At 47.4% G+C, this 21,996-nt stretch overlaps 1 protein-coding gene across 1 annotated transcript in view; it reads left to right on the forward strand.

The window, feature by feature from the left end:
- Positions 1-21,139, forward strand: part of SLC25A1 (solute carrier family 25 member 1) — a 34,708-nt gene extending 13,569 nt beyond the window's left edge. Inside the window, exons 2-9 of the mRNA XM_053280289.1 lie at positions 11,648-11,755; positions 12,296-12,395; positions 13,663-13,801; positions 14,086-14,170; positions 15,487-15,591; positions 16,547-16,662; positions 17,657-17,730; positions 18,228-21,139. Coding sequence (XP_053136264.1) covers positions 11,648-11,755; positions 12,296-12,395; positions 13,663-13,801; positions 14,086-14,170; positions 15,487-15,591; positions 16,547-16,662; positions 17,657-17,730; positions 18,228-18,342 — 842 coding nt within the window. The 3' untranslated portion in view covers positions 18,343-21,139. The remainder of the gene's footprint in view (positions 1-11,647; positions 11,756-12,295; positions 12,396-13,662; positions 13,802-14,085; positions 14,171-15,486; positions 15,592-16,546; positions 16,663-17,656; positions 17,731-18,227) is intronic.
- The last annotated feature ends 857 nt before the right edge of the window (positions 21,140-21,996 follow it).

Genomic DNA, 21,996 nt, shown 5'->3' on the forward strand with positions numbered 1-21,996 from the left:
AGCAGGGTGGATAAAAATAAAAAAAATCCGATTTAAATAAAAAAAATCTGATTTTTTTGATTTAAATCAGATTTTTGATTTAAATTGGATTTTTTTGATTTAAATCAGATTTTTTTTTTAATCCACCCTGCTAGTGATTTAAATCGTGATTTAAATCGTGATTTAAATCAGTTTGATTTAAATCAGTTTGATTTAAATCAAATCCACCCTGTTTATGGGTACACCTTGGGTCTAGAGCAGTGGTTCTACTGGGGTCCTCCAGATGTTGCTGAACCACAACTAATAAATTCACAGAAGTCACTGTGAGTTTGGGTCTTCCCTCTAACAGGGATTCCCAGATGTTGTGGACTACAGCTCCCAGAATCCCCACGCGAAAGCCATTGAAGATGGGGATTCTGGGAGTTGTAGTCAACAACGTATGGGAATCCCTGTTAGAAAGAACACTGGTTTGGGTGCTTCCTATTTTGGAACAGCATTCTGCATTCACGAAGCTCTTTTTTATTTAAACTTGTGCTGGGCAGAATTTCATACCTGCCGTTGCCGAGAGTGCTAGGACTTTAATATTTCTTCGTGTTCTTTGCAGTCTCATAAACTAATTGCAGGGCTTCTTCAAGATTGCACAAGGAAATCACGGCGGTACTTTTATGCAATTACATCTCCATGCTTCCAATCAGTCATAGCCCCCTGCGTCTCTCTCGGCCAAGTCTACAGAGAAGGCTCTCTGTAGGAGGCCACTCGAGCAGAAAGAAAATAGAAATGCTAAGAGATCCTCAGGGCAACGTGGAAACTTGGTGGCACACAGAGTTGATTTGGTTGGTTTTGTGTTTACGGGGCATGAGTGACTCCATGTTGTTCTAAGAAGACAAGATCTCTTCCTACTCCATGGGTGGTGGTGGTGGTGGTGGTGGTTATTATTTTTACATTTATATCCCGCTCTTCCTCCAAGGAGCCCAGAGCAGTGTACTACATACTTGAGTTTCTCTTTCACAACAACCCTGCGAAGTAGGCTAGGCCGAGAGAAAAGTGACTGGCCCAGAGTCACCCAGCTAGTTTCATGGCTGAATGGGGACTTGAACTCGGGTCTCCCCGGTCCTACTCCAGCACTCTAACCACTACACCACACTGGCTCTCGATGTTTCCTGGCTTAGATTTCCACGTGCAAGCTGATTCTTTGGGGGCAGATGTTTATTGTCCTGTTTTTAGGTCAAAGAAATGGTTTGAATAATGAGTTTATGTCCCTAGCATAAACTCATTAGCGGGCTCAAGACCTGAGCCTGTTCACACCGATGGCTCATTGTGTAACTCCTGGACATATTGTGTTCCTGTTGCTGGAGAACTTGCACTGAAAGGCAATATTCTGATATTGAATTACTGCTGGGAGATCCCACAGTAGCTTCTTGCGGATGCGTGAAAGAACTAAAGGTAAAGTGTGCCGTCAAGTCAATTTCGACTCCTGGCGCCCACAGAGGCCTGTGGTTGTCTTTGGCAGAATACAGGAGGGGTTTTCCATTGCCTCCTCCCTCACAATATGAGATGATGCCTTTCAGCATCTTCCTAGATCGCTGCTGCCCGATATAGGTGTTTCCCATAGTCTGGGAAACACACCAGTGGGGTTTCGAACCGGCAACCTTCTGCTTGTTAGTCAGGCATTTCCCTGCTGCTCCATTTCGTGCAGACAGTTTTGGAATCGGATAACTGGTCTAGGAGCTTTGCTTTGGCTTTGAGAAGGGATTCCCTGGGTCTGCCTGGCCAAAACCATAAGAGCTTTAGAACAGCCCTGCTGGATCAGGCTCAAGGCCATCTAGTCCAGCATCCCGTTTTGCACAGTGGCCCACCAGATCGCAATAAAAACAATGTAAAAATAAACATAAACAGGCAGCCTAGCAGTATCAAATGGGAGTAAATACTGTCTAAGAACTGAAACCCAATTAAAACCAAGCTCAGACCCCAGGGAAACAGCTGGTAAAAACACCAAGAAGCCTCTTGAAAGAGGAGGGTTTTAAAATGCTTTTTTTAAACCCTAAGAGAGGGGCCCAGCAATGCTCCTCCGGAGGGCATTCTGATGCCAAGGGGCCCCAACCGAAAAGGCCCTGCCCCTAATTTCCACCAATGGACTTTCAGTCGGGGTCAGGGATGCAGAATGGATAATGCATGAGGTGCCTGGGTGATTGGTGCAATTTGGGGGACATTGTGATTTTTGACAAGGTGATAACTCACAAAAATGGAACATTACAGGAAGCTGCTATATACTGAGTCAGACCTAGCTCAGTATTGTCTTCACAGACTGGCAGCGGCTTCTCCAAGGTTGCAGGCAGGAATCTCTCTCAGCCCTATCTTGCAGATGCCGCCAGGGAGGAACTTGGAACCTTCTGCTTTTCCCAGAGCGGCTCCATCCCCTGAGGGGAATCTCTTCCAGTGCTCACACTTCTAGTCTCCCATTCATATGCAACCAGGGCAGACCCTGCTTAGCAAAGGGGACAAGTCATGCTTGCTGCCACAAGACCAGCTCTCCTCCCTCATATATCCGTGACACCATTGCAAGATTTCCATATTTCAGTGTGTTATTGTCCTGACCATCGGGCTTACAGTGGCCACATTTGCAATGGTTTTCAAAGTTTTCAAAACACGCAAGCGACTATAAAATTTTATCCGTCGTGTTAGAGGAGTGGGAACTGAAATGGGCAGGAATGTCCTCCAAAGATTACTGTGTGGAGAGAGTACTGCCGTCTGTTCATGGTTACCCTAACCCTTTCCTCTGTGCAAAAATGACTGCAATTTTACCCTAATAGTTTGAGGTGGGGATATACAGGTGAAACTCGGAAAATTAGAATATCGTGCAAAAGTCCATTAATTTCAGTAATGCAAATTAAAAGGTGAAACTGATATATGAGACAGACGCATTACATGCAAAGCGAGATAAGTCAAGCCTTAATTTGTTATAATTGTGATGACTATGGCATACAGCTCATGAAAACCCCAAATCCACAATCTCAGAAAATTAGAATATTACATGGAACCAAGAAGACAAGGATTGAAGAATAGAACAATATCAGACCTCTGAAAAGTATAAGCATGCATATGTATTCAGTACTTGGTTTGGGCCCCTTTTGCAGCAATTACTGCCTCAATGCGGCGTGGCATGGATGCTATCAGCCTGTGGCACTGATGAGGTATTATGGAAGACCAGAATGCTTCATTAGCGGCCTTCAACAATTCTGCATTGTTTGGTCTCATGTCTCTCATCCTTCTCTTGGCAGTGCCCCATAGATTCTCTATGGGGTCAGGTCAGGCGAGTTTGCTGGCCAATCAAGCACAGTACACTGTATACTTTTCAGAGGTCCGATATTGTTCTATTCTTCAATCCTTGTCTTCTTGGTTCCATGTAATATTCTAATTTTCTGAGATTGTGGATTTGGGGTTTTCATGAGCTGTACGCCATGATCATCACAATTATAACAAATTAAGGCTTGACTTATCTCGCTTTGCATGTAATGCGTCTGTCTCATATATCAGTTTCACCTTTTAATTTGCATTACTGAAATTAATGGACTTTTGCACGATATTCTAATTTTCCGAGTTTCACCTGTAGAAGGGGTGAGAACACACAAAAAGCTATCAGTGTAAGAATGCGATCCTCACCCATCTTCCGTCTCTAGGGAGATGGGCATTGCCAAAAATCATTATAACCAGGGGTGAAGAAAGGTTGACTCAGTTTAAATATTCTACTCGTCAAGCTATATTGGCATATTGATCAGGACTTTTTTTCACTCGCCGGGCATCATTTTTTCACTCGTCGCAGACTAGTAGACGAGTGGATTTCTGCAGCCTCGATTATGACGATTCATCCCTTCAGATGGCACCTCTGAGTAAATTTGCAGGCCTGACTTGTGGATTCAGAGGGTCATGAATTACTAAATAGAAGTTGAAACTCCTGGTGCTTTTTCCTCCCATGCCTGAGTCCAGCTTGACTGCATTACATTTTGCTTCAGTTCCTCAAAGATATCCAGCTATAATTGCCTTGACAAACAAAGTATCTCCTGCTCATACCCTTGGTCTCTGGACAATTTGGAATGTTCTTGGCATGAAAGGCTTTTAATTAAGGGAGGTATCTGGCCGTTGCTTCATCTCTTTTCTTCCTTGGCACCGTAACGATGTCCTTGCCACTCGGGAGGAATTAAATTAAATGGGAATGCAGAATTCTGGGAGCGGATGATTCATCTCGTTCTGGTCCTGTGCCGTTTCAAACAAATTGGTTTATGGGGCGACTTGCATGATAACCCTGGCTTCTTGAATGCGGTTAGAGAGGAGGCGTTTGCAGGATTGGAAGGGACCTCGGAGGTCTTTTAGTCCAATCTTCTGCTCAGTGCAGGACTCTACTACAGCGTCCCTGACTGTTGGCCATCCAGCTTCTGTCTAGGGATGTACAGAAAAATTGACTGAATTGATTTGGATTCATATTGGTTCAGGTCAAATCTGCTTGCAAAGAATGGGATTTGTTTGAATCGATTCAAATTTGCCTGAGCTCGAATTGCATTCGATCTGAATTCTATTTGAGTCTAGGCGATTCGAATAGATTTGAACAAATCCCATTACCGATTCTATTCGAATTCGAATCAATTCGGTCAACTTTTTTGCACATCCCTACCAGTGTTCCCTCGAACAGGGATTCCCAGATGTTGTTGACTATAATCCCCAGAATCCCCAGCAGCAATGGCTTTTGCTTGGGGGTTCTGGGAGTTGTAGTCAACACCCTCTGGGAATCCCTGTTCGAGGGAACGCTAAAGGGGCCGTAGAGTTCTTCTAGTCCATCCCTCAGTGGAAAATCTCCAGCAGTGAAGACCTCACCACAGCTTGAAGCAGGTTGTTCCACTGTCAAACAGTTCTGAGAGTTAGGAAATTCCTGCCCCTTCCATTTAGGCAATTCTGTGCTGTTTTCTGTTGTTCTGTGTGGATATTTCTTCTGTTGATTTCTGCCAGTGCTGTGGACCGGGGGTGGGGGAAATACGCACTAAAGTCAGGATTTGGGATAGGTGAATCCTGCATGTTAGAGAGAGGTGGAACTTTGGGGTGGTATCCCCATGTTTTGTGTTTTTTGAAATTCTATTAGCTGGGCTTTAGGAGATGTTCAGATTTGCTTGAGGAAACTGTTTGGGTCACAAGGGGTAAACCTTCTGCCTTAACAATCAACCAGTCAAGATGAGGCATGCTGCATCCGTGCGGCTGGGATCTGCCTTCCCCAACCCCGCACACATCCAGCTGGAATCCAGCACAAGCAGCCAGAAGTGCTGAGCTGCTGAAACGGGACACAGGCCTCCCTTTTGTCGTCTCGTGACTCAGGCGCTCGGCTCGGGCTGCGTTGCCATAGTTCGGTTCAGAAGCCGCTCAGATTCTTGCATCCTAGAGATTCGGTCGGCTCAAAGAAAGGTCCTTTTGTTCAGGCAGAGTATAGCACTTATGGGAGGCGAGCTGGTCTTGCGGTAGCAAGCACGAATGGTCCCGTTTGCTAAGCAGGGTCCACCCTGGTCTGCATTTGGATGGGAGACTACATGTATGAGCACTGTAAGAGACGGGGGATGGGGCCACTTTGGGAAGAGCAGCTGCGTGTTTGAAGGTGCCAAGTTCCCTCCCTGGCAGCATCTCCAAGATAGGGCTGAGAGAGACTCCTGCCTGCAACCTTGGAGAAGCTGCTGCCAGTCAGTGTAGACAATACTGAGCTAGATAGACCAATGGTCAGACTCAGCTCTGAGTTCTCCCGCCCACCGGTTGGAATGAGAGCACGTCTCTGTTGACTTCATGCGATATATTATTTAAAACTTAATCACAAAGCGCTTCCCCAAAAAAGAGAGATTCAGACCCTTGTCCAGTACATCTGCTTCTGATCTGAAGTAGCCATGCGGTTGGTTCCATGCTGACGGCTTTCTGCGATAGTCTCCTAGCAATTCATGCGGCAGAAACTCAAAGCGGTTGGCTTCTAACCTTGGCCTCGGAGAGGCTTTATGGTCTGGGAAGAAACAGACCGGGCAGCCATTGTAAGAGTTTCTCAGACTGTCAAAACTTTTGTGCATAGGCTGGGACCCCGGCCAAGTTGGACGGAGTCTTTCGGGCCAGAGGATAAAGTTGCCGGGTCCAGAGAAGGCTTTGTCTGAAGGTTCTACCTTTAGAACAAGAGACTCTTGAAAGTGGAGTTAATCTTCTTTTAAATCTGGCTCTGTGGAGGAGGGAACTGCCAGGTGCTGGAGCCTGAGAAAGCATGGACGAGTAGGAACATTTAACTCTTTGAAGCAAGATGCCTCTGAATCCCAGTTGCAGGGGAGCCACAGCAGGAGAGAGGGCCTGCCTTCATCTCCTACCTGTGGGCTCCCCAGAGGCATCTGGTGGGCCACTGTGCAGAACAGGATGCTGGACTCCTTGGGCCTGATCTAGCAGGGCTGTTCTTAACGTTCTGAACTTTGAGGACAGGCTGTGTGCAAACCTGTTTCTCAGAGAGCAAAAGTGGCGAAACTCAAGTGTTCCCGGAGAACTCGCTCCCGGCTCTCTGGGAGGGGCACAAGGCCTATTGTTCTAAACGTCTCAGAGATTTGGGGAGGGGTGTGTTTTGGCCGCTGCTCGGCGGCTTCTTGAGTTCGGCGTTGAAATCGGGTGCCGCTTCTTGCTTTTTCCTGCCGAGGCCTCCAGAAATAACGAGCCTCTTTAAGTGGCGCAGCGGGGAAATGCTTGACTAACAAGCAGAAGGTTGCCATTTCAAATCCCCGCTGGTGTGTTCCCCGTATCGGGCAGCAGCGATACAGGAAGATGCTGAAAGCCCATCATCTCGTACTGTGCAGGAGGAGGCCATGGTCAACCCCTCCTGTATCCTACCCAAAGAAAACCACAGGGCTCTGTGGGCGCCAGGAGTCGAAATCGACCTGACGGCAGAGTTTCCCAGAAATAACAGGGCACATGCCCTAATCTCCATGGGCCACCTTAACGCTCAGTCCTCTGCCCACTAATTTAATTTCTCCCCCACCACCGAATTTTTGGCATGCAGGATCACTTTCCCTTGTGGACTGACTGCTTTGTCATCACCCAGAGGCTGCTCAGCTGATCTGGCTTCTTGTTTCCTGCCCATCTGTTGACTGGGACAGTTGATGGGGTGTATCGCCGGCCGGCCAATGAGATGGGCAGGGTGCCGCTTGTGCTGAGTCATGGCTGGTGGTGTGCTTTGTGAATGATAGTAGGGCAAAGGAGAACTTGGCCGGCTGACAAGGCAGAATCTGGAGGTGGGTTCTCATGTTCCCGGCTTGATCCGGGAGGAAGGGGTGTGTGTGTGAACTGGAGGTGGAAATAAGAAGGCACTTCAGAGCTGCTCTCCAGATGAATGGGCTGACTGTCAGCCCTTAGTCCCGGACGTGACCCAAGATAGGAACTTGGAAGGACCGCTGGTTTCATTTTCTAACCGCTCCTTAGGAGTCCTTTATTTAGCATTCTGTCGGACGAGGAGGAGTACGGCTCTGCAGCAAGACGCTGCTGTAACTCCCTGGTGAGCAAGTGTTACCTGAGCCTGGTGAACGTTTTAGGCCCCTCTCCCCCTCAGAAGCAGAAGGGGTTGTGAGTGTCCTGAGGGAGTATTCTTCAAGTGGAGAAATCTCCTACTCTGTGTATTTAAGATACTCAGTACAGTGCTGCTCGGAGGGGTGGGGAGATCAGATCACTGTCCTAAAACAATGAAAGTAGTCTAAAACTGAACACAATAAAACAAGCCAAACACAAGCCAGTTCAAGCACTGCGTTCCGTTAGCCCCGCCCACCGGGTTGTTTGTTAAGTGTCCTCTGAGCTGGCAGACATTCCACTCCCTTGAGTGACATTGGGTCAGTTTGGGGTTTTCTGTTTGGCTCCCTTACGGATTTTTTTTTTTTAGCAAAGATATAGGGGGCAGGGGTGAAGCATGCTTGAAGCATGAAGCATGTACTTCATGCTTCAAGCATGAGCCTCATGGAGGAAGAGCGGGATATACGTGTAAAATAAAATAAAATACAGCATCATCAACTCCCCTGCTTTTTTTAAAAAAATGCCTGAAGAGGACTCCAGAAACGTGCAAAACTTGATAAGTGTGTAGGGCGGATCATGTTGAACTGAGCTGAAAGATGTAGACGTTGCATCTGTCTGAACAGCTTTGCTGAAGGCCAGATGGATGCGAATGGCTCGGGATTGCTTCAGAGTGTAGGCGGACCTCTGGTTGCCCAAGGAAAGCAGGTTGCCTCACGCTGTAGGGATAAGGCAGACCAATCCGCAGTCTGTGTGGGGCAGGTGTTTCGAGAGGGTGGTTGAGGGAGTGGCCAGGTGGGGCGATCTGGGATCCAGTTGGGAAATCACAAGAGTTGGAAATCGAGGGTCAGGCGAGGGGAGGAGTTGTGTTAGAGTTGCCGTGGCTCCCGAAATTCTGCGTTTCACCCGGATTTTAAGCATCTCGCCCCGATTTCTCAGCCCACCCAGATTCACCCGGATTTCAGCTTTCCTTTGAAAGCAAAAAGCTGAGCTCTAGCCCTCACAGAAGCAGAGTTATGGAGCAAAGCGTGCCCGCACTATTCTGCACAAAAAATGATTTTCAAGCTGATTTACAGAGGATGCAAATTATGTATGTATTTATTTATTGAATTTATATGTCCTTGATATATATATGTCCTTGAAGGCAACTGCAAGAGTTAATATCCAGTTGTAAATGCATAAACCATCTAATGGCGCAGCGGGGAAATGACTTGCCTAGCGAGCAAGAGGTTGCCGGTTCGAATCCCCACTGGTATGTTTCCCAGACTATGAGAAAACACCTCTATCGGGCAGCAGGGATATAGGAAGATGCTGAAAGGCATCATCTCATACTGCGCAGGAGGAGGCAATGGTCAACCCCTCCTGTATTCTACCAAAGACGACCACGGGGCTCTGTGGGCTCCAGGAGTCGACACCGACTCAATGGCACAACTTTACTTTAGCAAATGCATCCAAAATAGCCCTGCTATCCTAAGGTAGGAATGGGGATGGTTGCAGGCCTCTTTTCCCCTTTCCAGGACACTTTTGCCCCTTAACGCAAAACACACTTCAAACGCCTTTAGGATCTTGCTGCTCCCACCAAGTGCTTTTGAAAAAGCTTTCCCCCACTTACTTTCTGCTCCAATTCAGCTTTTCTTAGAAGCAGAAAATGCGGAATACATTTTATGGTTCCCTTTTTATTTTTGTGTGTTGCTGCTTCTCTCTCTCTCTTTCTTTGCTTGTGTACATAACACTAAAGAATAAATAGATAAACTTCGACTGCAGTGGACTCTTTTTCCAGAACATGCACTTGTCTATTTCTCTCTCCTGCAGAAATAGACCAGTGCATCTTTTGGAAAAAGAGTACACCGGAGTAGAAGTTGCACAGAGCGTCTCTAGTTATTTCTTTACCATATTTATATACTGCTCGATACATGCATCTCTGTGCACGTATTGCATATATCAAAGATCCAGCTACTGACCGCGTTTCAAAAATGCACGTTCGTCTTTTGTAATGTGTGTAGCAATCCCGGACTAATCTGTATCGATGGACAACCAACAGTTATGCCCAGTTAATTTTTTTTAAAGGAAAGTAAAAAATAAATAAAAATTAAGACCTTTATCTGTCCACTCCCCATGTTCCCCTGATCCTTCTCCCTCCTGCTCACTATGTATGTTTGTTTTTAATGCTATTTTAATCTCCCACTTCCAACAAAAGTGCCCAAGGTGCCTAACGCCAGCATAGTGTAGTGGTTAGAGTGCTGGACTAGGACCGGGAAGACCCGAGTTCAAATCCCCATTCAGACATGACACTAGCTGGGTGACGCTGGGCCAGTCATGTATCTCTCAGCCTAACCTACCTCACAGGGTTGTTGTGAGGATAAAAATAAGCATGTACTGAGAGCCTCTGAGCTCGTCGGAGGAAGAGTGGGATATAAATGTAAAAATATATATGTAAATAAAATGACTTATGCAAAAATAACCACACAAACCATATTTAATTTCACCTGCTGTTCAGTCGAATTTTGAACCAGAGGTTCCCAACCTTGTGGGACTACAACTCCCACCATCCCATGCTGGCCCTTGTGGCATGGGATGATGGGAGTTGTAGTCCAGCAACATCCGGGGAGACTCGAGTTTGGGAATTCCTGCAGTAGTTCGCCCAGTTTCCAGCCGTGACCAGCCAGATGCCTCTGGGGAGCTTAAACGCAAGGCACGAAGAGCTATGCCTCCCTTTGTTGCTTGTCCCTAGGTATACTGCCCCTGAATATGGAGGTTTTATTTAGCTGCCATGACTAATAGGAGCCGATAGACTGTATGGTCAGGCCTCTTACCTCCTCTGGATTCTTACTCTTTCTGCCTTAATCTCCAGCTTCTCTTCTGATCTGTGATGATATGCTTTGCCTGCTGAAGGTTCATCGGTCCCTGACCTCTCCCACATCCCAGGCAACAGAGCTGGGACTGACCCCAGCCTGAGACCCTGGAGATTTTTTTTCACACTCCCAGGAGACAATACTGAGCCAAATCGACCGGCGTTCTGGCTTTCCCGGCCTTGAGGCTGACAGTTTTGCAAAACTGTCTCGTTTTGCTGGCAAAAGGTAGGGGTTTTTTTTTTGAAGAGGAGGGAAAAGAAGGGTGGGGTCAGAGGAGGGATGTCTTGGAAGAAAGCCAGCGCGAAACGGATCGCGAAGGAAAGGCATTGCTGTCGGCGGCAGCGTGATGTGTGTGGGAGGAGAAGACAGAGGTGGCTGTTTCTCCTGACGGGTGCTCTGCTGCTTAAGGAGGACTCTTTCGTGTGCCAGCTTTATAGAAGGAATAAGAAATCCGCTCTGTAGGTGGATAGGTGGAAAAGTGGCTTGCGCGTTGCCCCCGGGTTTTCTCTGCTGGCTTATCTGTGTGTCAGTTTTGGAGTTGGGTATGCGACAGACAGAGCAGGCAAAGGCTTTTTGTCCAGCTCCTGTCAGGACCGTACCGCAACTCGGGTCAGGACTGTGCCACCTCAGGCTGCAGGTGAGAATTGGTGGGACTGGATTCTCTCATTAAAAGACCCTTTCCAAATAAGGGAAGTAGCTTGTCCCACTTGATTCTGCCTGTCCTGTTAGATATTTCGCACAGGCTCTCTTGCATGTCCTGCTGCCTTCTGAGGTTCAGTTGTGAGCCTTCTTGGTGGTGGCCCCCCTCCTCTGGAACTCCCTGCTACCTGATCTTCAGGCAGCATTTTCCCTAACAATTTTTAAACAACAATAATTTGAAAGCTCTTTCAGCCATGGCCTCTGGCTACCCAAGTGGATTGGAGACTCCTTGCACCAGGAAAATCTTGTGCGTGCTTTCAAACCACCAGATCTCTTCTTCTGTAGCCAACACAGGTGCTTATTTGGACATAGGGGCATAGGACGCTGCCCTATACTGAGTCAGACCATTGGTCTATCTAGCTCAGTGTTGTCTACACTGACTGGCAGCAACTCTCCAAGGTTTCAGGAGAAATGCATTTGATCTCGATTTAACTTCTCTTTTTAAAGGAGGGTCGTCTTAAATTCAGAGTCGTCTTCTATTCGGGTAATAGTGTGTCCTGCACTCTGGCCTGTACCAAGCACGAATATTTTGTGGAAAACGAGAATTACCTGTTCCTTTCTCTTCTCCCCAGGTGGCCTTGCGGGCGGCATCGAGATCTGCATTACCTTCCCCACCGAGTATGTGAAAACGCAGCTCCAGCTGGACGAGAAAGCGAACCCGCCACGATACAAGGGCATAGGTAACTCTCTTCCAGACACCAGGGACAGATTAAGCTTTCTGCTGCCCGTAGGCAAGAAGGCTTTTGCTGCCCTTTTACCTTAAACAAAAATGGTTTGCCTCTTTTTTTTTTTTTTAAAGTAAACGGGGTGACTTTCTCCTTGCCCACTCCATACTTGCTGCAGCCGCAGAGAGGGGCGTCAAAATTTGAGGAGGGGCAAAATTTGCCGCTCCTCAAATTTTGCCGCCATAGGCAAATGCCTACTCTGCCTCTCTCTTAATTCACCACTGCCAGACACCAACCTTGGCGCTTTCTGCATGCAGATGCTCTCCCATCCCCTAAGGGGAATATCTTACAGTGCTCACAGATGTCGTCTCCCATCCAAATGCAAACAAAGGTGGACCCTGCTTAGCAAAGGGGACAATTCATGCTGGCTACCATAAAACCAGCTCTCACTTTCAGACCGTTAAATTGTATAAGCTGGAATATCATATAGTAATGTTTTGTTTTGTTAATTAATAATCCCCCCCCTCCACCCCCATGTTTCCCTTTCTCCTTCAGCGGATTGTGTGAAGGTGACGGTCAGAGACCATGGCGTTCGAGGACTTTACCGAGGTCTCAGTTCGCTGGTATATGGATCCATACCGAAGGCGGCTGTAAGGTAATGGAATACAGTTGGATTTACTTTTTGGCTATGCCGGAGTTGGGATCACTTTCTAGGTAGCGTAATAGAAAAATTACATTGATCCCTGCAAGGTAGTGGTGACGAGGTGGTTTCTGTCAACCTTTCTGTCAACCAAGGTCTGACCATACAATCCCCCTGGGAAACACTCTTAAAAAAAAATTATGCAAACGGCATCCGCTTGATTTAAAAGTCTTATGATCTCCTGCTTTTTCCTCTATGAGCTCATTTGGGGGTGTGGTAAGTGAATCATAGGCGCATAGGAAGTTGCATTATACTGAGTCAGACCCTTGGTCCACCTATCCCATTATTGCCTACACTGACCGGCAGCAGCTCTTCAAGGTTTCTGACACGAATCTCTCCCAGCCTTACCTAGTGATGCCGCCAGGTATTGGAGCCAAGCTCATCCACTGATCTATGGACCTATCCCCATCCAAATGCAAACCATGGCAGACCCTGCTTAGCAGATTTGCTTGCTGCCTCCAGACCAGCTCATCTCCCCAACCAGAGAATCGTATCATGGAAGCATCGGCGGTTATCCAGACCACTTGTGCCACCAGGGTGCAGAGATTTTCCGAATTGCTATATTGCCCAAAAGTTCCCTACAAAACATAATGAAGCATGCCTTGTCTCATTGCCTGTTTGTTTAAAATATATACACCCCGCCCCTCCAGTACACTACCATTCAGGGCCTCTCACAACATTAATAAAATATAATATAAAACAATAAAAAAATGAATCAGAGTTAAAAGACCAGACTGAAAACACATTTTAAAAGTTACTAAATTTCAAAAGTTAGTTAAAAGGTAAAAAACCATCAGTATGTAGCAGATAAAACTAGCACAATGCTAGCAGGATACAGTCCAGTATACGTGGCGTTCATCTTAGGAACCTAGGAAGTTGCCATATACTGAGTCAGACCATTGGTCCATCTAGCTCAGTATTGTCTACACAGACTGGCAGCAGCTTCTTCAAGGTATCAGGCAAGAATCTCTCTCAGCCCTAGCTTGGAGATGCTGCCAAGGAGGGAACTTGGAACCTTCTGCTCTTCCCAGAGCGGCTCCATCCCCTAAGGGGAATATCTTCCAGGACTCACACATGGAGTCTCCCATTCAAATGCAAACCAGGGCGGACCCTGCTTAGCTTAAGGGGACAAGTCATGCTTGCCACCACAAGACCAGCTCTCCTCCTTTCTGCACAGATGTTTTTATTTATTTTTCATTGGTTGCCTTCCCCCTTTTGCTAGGTTTGGGATGTTTGAATTTCTCAGCAACCACATGCGAGATGCAGAAGGGAAACTGGACAGCAAACGGGGCCTTCTGGCCGGCTTGGGAGCTGGTGTCGCCGAAGCTGTGGTTGTGGTGTGCCCGATGGAAACCATCAAGGTGAGCGCCAGCGTGGGGGTAGTTAACAGTCAGCAACAAATACCATTTTAAAAAAATGATTACAAACAAATTTACAACACGAAACCATTTTGATCCCAACAAACGCAAATCGGAATTAAAATGGCAATTATAACATTAAAAACAGTTTAAAATCAAAGCCGGGGATTGATCCTGGACCCTTGTTGTGGTGCTGTGTCCTCTCGGAAGGTCCTGGGCGTTTGGGGGGGTTTCTCTGACTGTTGGTTGTGGCTTGTCAAGAGATGCTCTGGTGCCTTTCTTGGCAGGTGAAGTTTATCCACGATCAGTGCTCCCCGCAGCCAAAGTATCGTGGTTTCATCCATGGAGTGCGGGAGATTGTCCGGGAACAAGGTAAGGCCGGGGAGATCGTGAGCAGTGAGAGACTACCGTTCTCGTTCAGAACCGATACTTCTGGATATAAAGCACCTTGAGTGGTTTATAGGCTCCTTTCTCAGCCCAGGCCAGGCTGGAAGGATCTCGGAACAAAGACCCAGAGTCGGAAGGACCCTTAGAGGTCCTCTAGTCCACCCCCCCAGCCCCATGTAGCGCATGGCAGATGGCCATCCAGCTTCTGTCTGGAAACCTCTAGAGCCCATTTACTGCATGGAGCAGACTGTTCCACTGTCTAACAGCTCTTACGGTGCAGAAATTCCTCCTGATGACTAGCCTGAATCTGCTTCCCTGTAACTTCGACCCATGGTTCTTAGTTTTGCCATCAGGTCACAGAATCGGATCCGTTTCTTCTTCCGGAAGACAGCCCATCATATGAATAGAAGAAGCTGCCTTATATTGAGTCAGATGACGATTCTGACTCAAACGTCCCCCTGTTAACTGGGCAAAGAGGCACTTTTTTTTTAAAAAAAATGGGGTGATTCTCTTTATCGAGCAGGGGGAGAGCAACTGGCCCTATCCGTCCCCAGCACAGCATCCCTTCAGTGGATGTTGCTGGGGTCTATCTTCTGTTTCTTTTTTAGGTGGTGAGCCCTTTGGGGACAGGGAGCCATCTTTATTTATTTTTATTTATCTATGTAAAGCTCTTTGGGAACTTTTGTCGAAAAGTGGTATATAAATATTCGTCGTCGTCGTAGTAGATAGGTCCATGTATCAGTATTGCCTACACAGATTGGCAGCAGCTTCTCTGAGGTTGCAGGCAGGAGTCTCTCTCAGCCCTATCTTGGAGATGCTGCCAGGGAGGGAACGTGGAACCTTCTGCATGCAAGCAGGCAGGTCCTCTTCCCAGAGCATCCCCATCCCCTAAGGAATCTTGCTTTGCTTACACATGTAGTCTCCCCTTCAGATGCAGACCAGGGTTGACCCTGCTTAGCAAAGAGAACAATTCATGCCTGCTGCCACAAGACCAGCTTTCCTTCAGATAGTTGAAGATGGCTGTTATCATATCAGTCTTGTGTTCTCCAGGCTAAACTACCACTACTATTAATATATTGTTTTTCAACACGCCCCCCCCCCCCCCAAAGAAAACCTCTCAGTGTGGTTTACATATAGAAAAAGAGGAATAAGATGGTTCCCTGTCCCTAAAGGGGCTCACAATTTGAACTTACCCTTCAGATAGCTGTGTTGGGAGGTGGAATTGGAGTTTACGCAAATATGAATTTGTCTTCGCTGGTGTTTCAACTTCCTCTCTTGCTCTTTTTCCTCTTTTGCTGTAGGCTTAAAGGGAACATACCAGGGACTAACAGCCACTGTCCTCAAACAGGGATCCAACCAGGCCATCCGCTTTTTCGTCATGACCGCTCTCAGGAATTGGTATAGAGGTATTTGAAAGCGATCTGGGGTCGTCTCTCCAGTGTATTGCTTCCATTTTTGTCTGCCTTCCTTCCCTTCTGCTAAGCAAGTCCTTCGTAAGTGCTATTGCTATTCACGATGTTATCGTCTGAAATCCATCAACCCAGGCTTTCCCACCAAGCCGTTGTTGGACTACAACTCCCATCATCCCTAGACATGGCCTTTGTGGCTGAGGATGATGGGGGTTGTACTCCAACAACATCTGGGGGCCCAAGGTTAAGAAACCCTGTGTTATGGGACATAGAAACAGAAGAAGCTAGCCTCTACTGAGTCAGACCATCGTCCAACCCGCTCAGTATTGTCAGCACTGACTGGCAGCAGCTCTCCAAGTTCATTCCCAGCCCGACCTGGAGATGGTGCCAGGGATTGAACCTGGGACCTTCCACATGTAAGCGGATGGTCTGCCACTGAACTACGGCCCCATCCCCTAAGACGGATATCTTATTACAGACAGCACTCACAGGTAGTCTCCCATCTAAATGCAGAGCAGAGTAGACCCTGCTTAGCAAAAGGGACAATTCATGTGCGCTACCACAAAACCTGCTCTTCTCCCGGGAGAGGCAGAGGGAGAGAGAGAGAGAGGTCTGTCATTAAGCCACTAGAGGGTGGTATTTACCGTCTTACAGCTTCATAGCAATGGAACTGGAGGTGCAAAATTCCTTCTCTCAATAAATTGTGTCCCTTTTCCTTCCTTCCTTCCTTCAGTTTTTCTAATGTCATTTTTGATGGCCAAAATCCCAACTGTTAATTTAAAGACAAAACGTGTTCCCTTGCAGAAGAGAGGTTAACCTCCTATACACTTCCCTGAACTCCAGAAGTTCTGGATTGACTCTGCAAGGGCACGATTCCCATTCTGAGATCCGTGTTCCTGATGCCCTCCTTTCTGTTTCGTTTTTCCTTTTGTTTTTCTGGACGCCGCTCCAGGGGAGGATCCAGACAAAGTCATGAACCCCCTCATCACCGGGGTATTCGGAGCAATTGCAGGTGCTGCCAGTGTCTTTGGCAACACCCCGCTGGACGTTGTGAAGACCAGGATGCAGGTATGGCGATGCAGATCTCGGGATGCTGTTCCCTGCCAGATAACTGTTTAAGTGCTGGAAGGAAACTGAGTAGATTGTACCCCAGTTAAGAAGGGCAAAAATCAAAAGGCTCTGTTTTCTGTGTCCCGCAACTCCATAGGAACTTAAATCTAGGAAGCTGGCATCTACTGAGTCAGACCCTTGGTCCATCTAGCTCAGTGTTGTCTTCACAGACTGGCAGCGGCTTCTCCAAGGTTGCAGGCAGGAATCTCTCTCAGCCTTGTCTTGGAGATGCTGCCAGGGAGGGAACTTGGAACCTTCTGCTCTTCCCAGAGCGGCCCCATCCCCTAAGGGGAAGATCTTATGGTGCTCACACATGTACTCTCCTGTTCAAATGCAAACCCGGGCAGGCCCTGTTTAGCAAAGGGAGCAATTCACGCTTGCTTCTGCAAAACCAGTTCTTCCCAGATCACTTCTCCTTCCTTATATTTGCCCTGTTGGGGAAAACCTACAGGCACCCAGGTGCTTCAGGGTGGAAGGGGAGTATTTTCATTAGAAAAACAGTCCGGGCAGGGAAGGGTTAACCCGCCCGTCCAGTTCCACAATCCGTATCCGAATTGGGGTGGCCAGTTTTAGAAAAATTTAGAAAGAGAAAATCCAAGCATGGTTTTTCCATCACTTTGTCTGGTTTAGTCTTGAGGGATGAACCAAGGGCCACTTGGTGGAGACAAGCCATGTAAAAATTACTTTGAGCCAGGGGTTGGGTCCCCAGATGTTGGACTACAACTCCCATCATCCATTGTGGCTGGGGTTGATGGGAGTTGTTGTCCAACGTCCAGGGACCCAAATTTGGGAACTCCTGCTCTGAGCCCATACAAATATTTAGCCTCTTTCCGGGGATGTATTTAATGCAGAGGGCAGGTCCTTCTCTTCCTCTCATGCACTGATGAGTGGGTTGGACTAGATAACCTTCACATCCCCCTCCAGCTTTACGATTCTGTCATTTTCCTTGCAGGGTCTGGAGGCACACAAGTACAAGAGCACCTGGGACTGTGCCTACCAGATCATGAAATACGAAGGCCCTCTTGCGTGAGTATTGCATTTTCTTTCATATCTCTATTTATTTATATATTTTAACCTGCATTTCTACACCGAGTTGGTTGCTTCTTTTACTGCTTCGTGACGTTGCACAGAACTAAAGCTCACAGGAACATGGGGAACTGCCTTATCGTGTCAGACACTTGGTCTATCTAACTCAGGATTGTCTACACTGACTGGCAGCGGCTCTTCAGGGTTTCAGGCAGGAGTTTGTCCCAGCCCTACTTGGAGATGCTGCGAGGAATTGAATCTGGGACTTCCGCGTGCAAAGCAGATGCTCTTCCACTGAGCTGCACCACCATTCTGCAGGCAGCAGAATTCTGTTTGTTTTGCTGCCAGTCTGGCACTGTCTGATGCTCCGTTTCTGGATCAGGGAGGTGAAAGTTGCCGTCCAGTTTTGGCTGACTCCAAAGGCTAGTTCCTGTTGGCTTGCTCGGACCCGTGGACCATGCCTTCTCACCCCTCGCCTCTTCTATCACCCTCTGTAGGTTTTACAAAGGAACAATCCCACGCCTGGGTCGGGTCTGCTTGGATGTGGCCATCGTCTTCATCATCTACGATGAAGTCGTCAAGGTACTCAACAAAGTATGGAAAACTGACTGAGCACACGCCGCGTGAAGCGAGGGCACCACCTCTCCGATCGCCAGGCAACAGCTGGGAAGAAGTCACGACCAACCTCAGAAGACATTTCGGGGGTATTTCTCCCAGGAGTGGTGCCGGGAGACTGCACCTGCTCCTGTGTGCAAACGGGACACTAGCCAAGAACCCGATTCGCCGTTTCCATATCGAGCTTGATACACTTTATTTATCGGAACGGACTGTGGAGAATTTTAAATTATTGTTTGTGGGATAACGTGACCAGGGAAGATGGGACGGAGTGTGGGGTGAGAATAGAGGGGAAATGGAACCGTGTGCTGGCTTCAGCTAGGCCATCTCTGTCAACTTGAAGCAAGGAACTGAGAGGGGAACATTTTACCTGGTGCCTGCCTCTTTCTTTCTTTCTTTCTTTCTTTCTTTCTTTCTTTCTTTCTTTCTTTCTTTCTTTCTTTCTTTCTTTCTTTTCTTATTTGTTGTCTTAGGCCTTTCCCGTTAAGGTCCACGATAAGAAACCGGACTTGGGACTTTTGCTAGGAGGAAAGTACTTGTAGGGAACTGAAGTGATTCCACTTAATTTGCCAGTTCAGGACACTGTTGCACACAAACAAAACCAGCCCAGAGAAGGTGGTTGGCATGGGGATGTGGGGTGGTTTCCAGTCCTCCTCACATGCTCGCACACATGCACGCCCTCTTTGAACCCTCTGGCACTGATACGTTTCAGATAGAACCACTTGCAGAGAGCACACTCAGAGATGACAGAAAATTGAATGCATTCCAAGAGCAATCCTTCCAGTCACTTTTTTCCCTCCAAGAAACTAGTCCCTCTTAGCTTTGGTAGCTTGAGTCCGATGCAGGTACCTGAAATTTCTGGCCTAAACAGAGATCCGATTATTGTGTTTTTGTTGGGTCAGCAAAAAGGAATCTGCAGAGGACTCTATCCTAGGCGTAGGAGCTGGGGAAGTCATTAGGATAATTCACATGATTGAAATCTGGGTCAGAAGAGCACTCAGACAAGAGTAGATGAACCAAGCACGTTCCCCCTTCAGCAGTTGTGTGGACTCCCAAGATCAAGAGAAGCGTGATCATGTGTGAAGTGGGAGCTGGGTAAAACAGGCACGCCCTCCCCAGAGACTCTCTCCAGCTTTTTACCAAGGGTAGAGGAAAAGTCGAGTGCAAAAATGGGATGTGCAAAAAAATTGACCAAATCGATTCGAATCTGAATCAAATTCATCTTGAAACTGCTTGCACAGAATGCGAATAGTTCGGATATATTCTAGTTCAGGCAAATGCAACTCGATTCAAATGAATCCCATTCTGTGGAAGCAGTTTTGAGTCAAATCGATTTGACTTCAGATTGATTCGCTCAAATCTTTTGCACATCCCTAAACCCAGCTCCCACCTTGCTCATGATTACCCTCCCCATCTCCTACCTTGATCTTGGAGTTCGCACAACTGCCAGGCGGGAGCTCGCATGACTCTCCTCCCCAGATTATGATCTGTGAACTAGCCTATTTTCTGATGGCCTCTCTTAGCCACTTGACCCACATCTGATTCTTCTACATTTTCCTATGGCCAATCCCAAAGATTGGCCAAGCCTGAAATTTTGTTCATATTTTAATGAAGGTAAAGAACAGGGAAGGCTTCTCCTCTGGCCTCCTTTTAGATATCCTTTGCTTATTGCTGAGATCAGGGGAATATCTTGTCCCAGTTAACCCATTCCATTGTAAACATATTTACATTTAGAGTTGGAAGGAGGGACGGCCGAAACTCAGTTCCTTGGTGCACCAGGCAGAAAAGGACTCCCCTCTTCAATTCATTTCTCCTTTCAGATGGTCTTTCTTCTCCCCCTCATTCAATGCTCTTTCCCCCCCTTTGGTTCGAGGACTACGATTCATCCAACCTTGGCAGACACAACACTGGATTTGATAATGTTTGTACTGTATTGGAAAGGGACAGTCTCTGCCCAGGTACCAAAGCTCTTGATGATTCCATTACAAACTTGTGCCAAACTTTGTATGTCTATTCCCCACCCCCACCCCCCACCCCAATACAGTCTATACTTGACGTTCTTTTTTTAAAAAAAATGTATATCGACATTTTCAGTGTGTATCGACAGTGAACCAAATGCAGCCCATCACCGGAGGGAGGTCTGTGGGGGATCACTGACTTGCCAATCCATTGCTTTATAGCCGCAAATTGAATCAAATGATATGCCTGGTTTTAGAATGTGTTGGACTCGAGTCGAATTTTGGGAAACGATACTGAGTTTCGTGTATCCGCCCTCCTGTGTTTGTGTACCTTGGCTAGAAGCATAACTCTGACTGATCAGTGTTCCCTATGGCGGGGAATCCCAGACGTTGTTGACTACAGCTCCTAGCATCCCCAGCTTGCCGGCTGGGGATTATGGGAGTTGTAGTCAACATCTGGGAGTCCTGGTACAGCCAGGGAACACTGTTACTGACTGCAGGATTTCACAGATATGGGTGTCTCTGGCTGGGTCCCTGCTATGTTTTTGTAGCCATCCGTGGGCTGAATGTAGGTTTACTGTCCTCGGATCGATACCTATGCGGTGGCCTTAGTGGCTGGCAACCTGCTCGCCTTGGCTTCTTCCTTGCACTAGCCATGTGAGTGAGGGCAGATATCTGGACTCTGTTGCTCATGCCAGGGATTTCTTGTACTCGCTGGATTTTCGTTGAATGTTGTAAGTTCATGATTGGAATGGCAACTGGACACCAGAATGGCTTTCCTGGAATTCTGGCTTTGCTGTGAGGTCGCCAACAATAAAAACCAGAGTTGCCTCGTTGCTGTGTTTTGAGCCGTCAGGCCTGCCTCTCCCCTCGTCCCTGCCGGAGGAATTGGTTGAGGGAGGGATGCGGGGTGTTGTTGCCTGTGCACACAAATGGTGGTGGTGGTGGTGAATCTCTGTGTAGTGCAAAATGCATCCCTGCCTTTTGCAAGGAATGAGAGGAGAGAGGTCTGTGCCCCAAGAAGCTTCCAATTAATCCCTGAGGTAGGCCCATAAAACTTGGGCCATTGGAATAAGATAGGGCTGAGAGGGCCTGTAACTCTGGAGAAGCTGCTGCCAGTCTGTGTAGACAAAGGCTGAACAGATGGACCAAGGGTCTGACTCAGTAGCAGGCAGCTTCCGATGTTCCTCCCATCTTGGGCGGGAGGGATGTTCACAGTGAGTTTCGGCAACGGCTGCCCTGTTAGAGATGGGAAATGGGCGATCGCATTGCTGCCCTTACAGCGTTCTCTGGGTTATCAATCCTTTATTTCTACCCCAAACGACTGGGGTGAAATTGTAGTCCTTTTGCACAGAGGAAAGGTATAGAGTAAGGTTTAGGATCAATGAATTAATGGTTGTGCACTATGGGGTAATCTTTGGAGGACATCCCTGCCCATTTTCATTTCTATTCCTCTGACAACTTCGATACAATTTGATTACCTGCTTTCCAATTCTACCCGTGAAAAGTCTGCCAAAGAGGCCACTATGACCATTTATCTGCTCCGGGGCCATTTATTTATTTATTCCAGGGCCATTTATTGCCAAAGACCACGATGAGCATTCATCCTCCGATACGATACCAATGGCCGGAATACGTGTGCCTGACCCCGATACGGTCTTTTCCTAACCCCGATACGGTCGCTTCGGTGCTT

This window comes from Hemicordylus capensis, chromosome 15 (genome assembly GCF_027244095.1).
Source record: "Hemicordylus capensis ecotype Gifberg chromosome 15, rHemCap1.1.pri, whole genome shotgun sequence".
Taxonomy (NCBI): Eukaryota; Metazoa; Chordata; class Lepidosauria; order Squamata; family Cordylidae; genus Hemicordylus; species Hemicordylus capensis.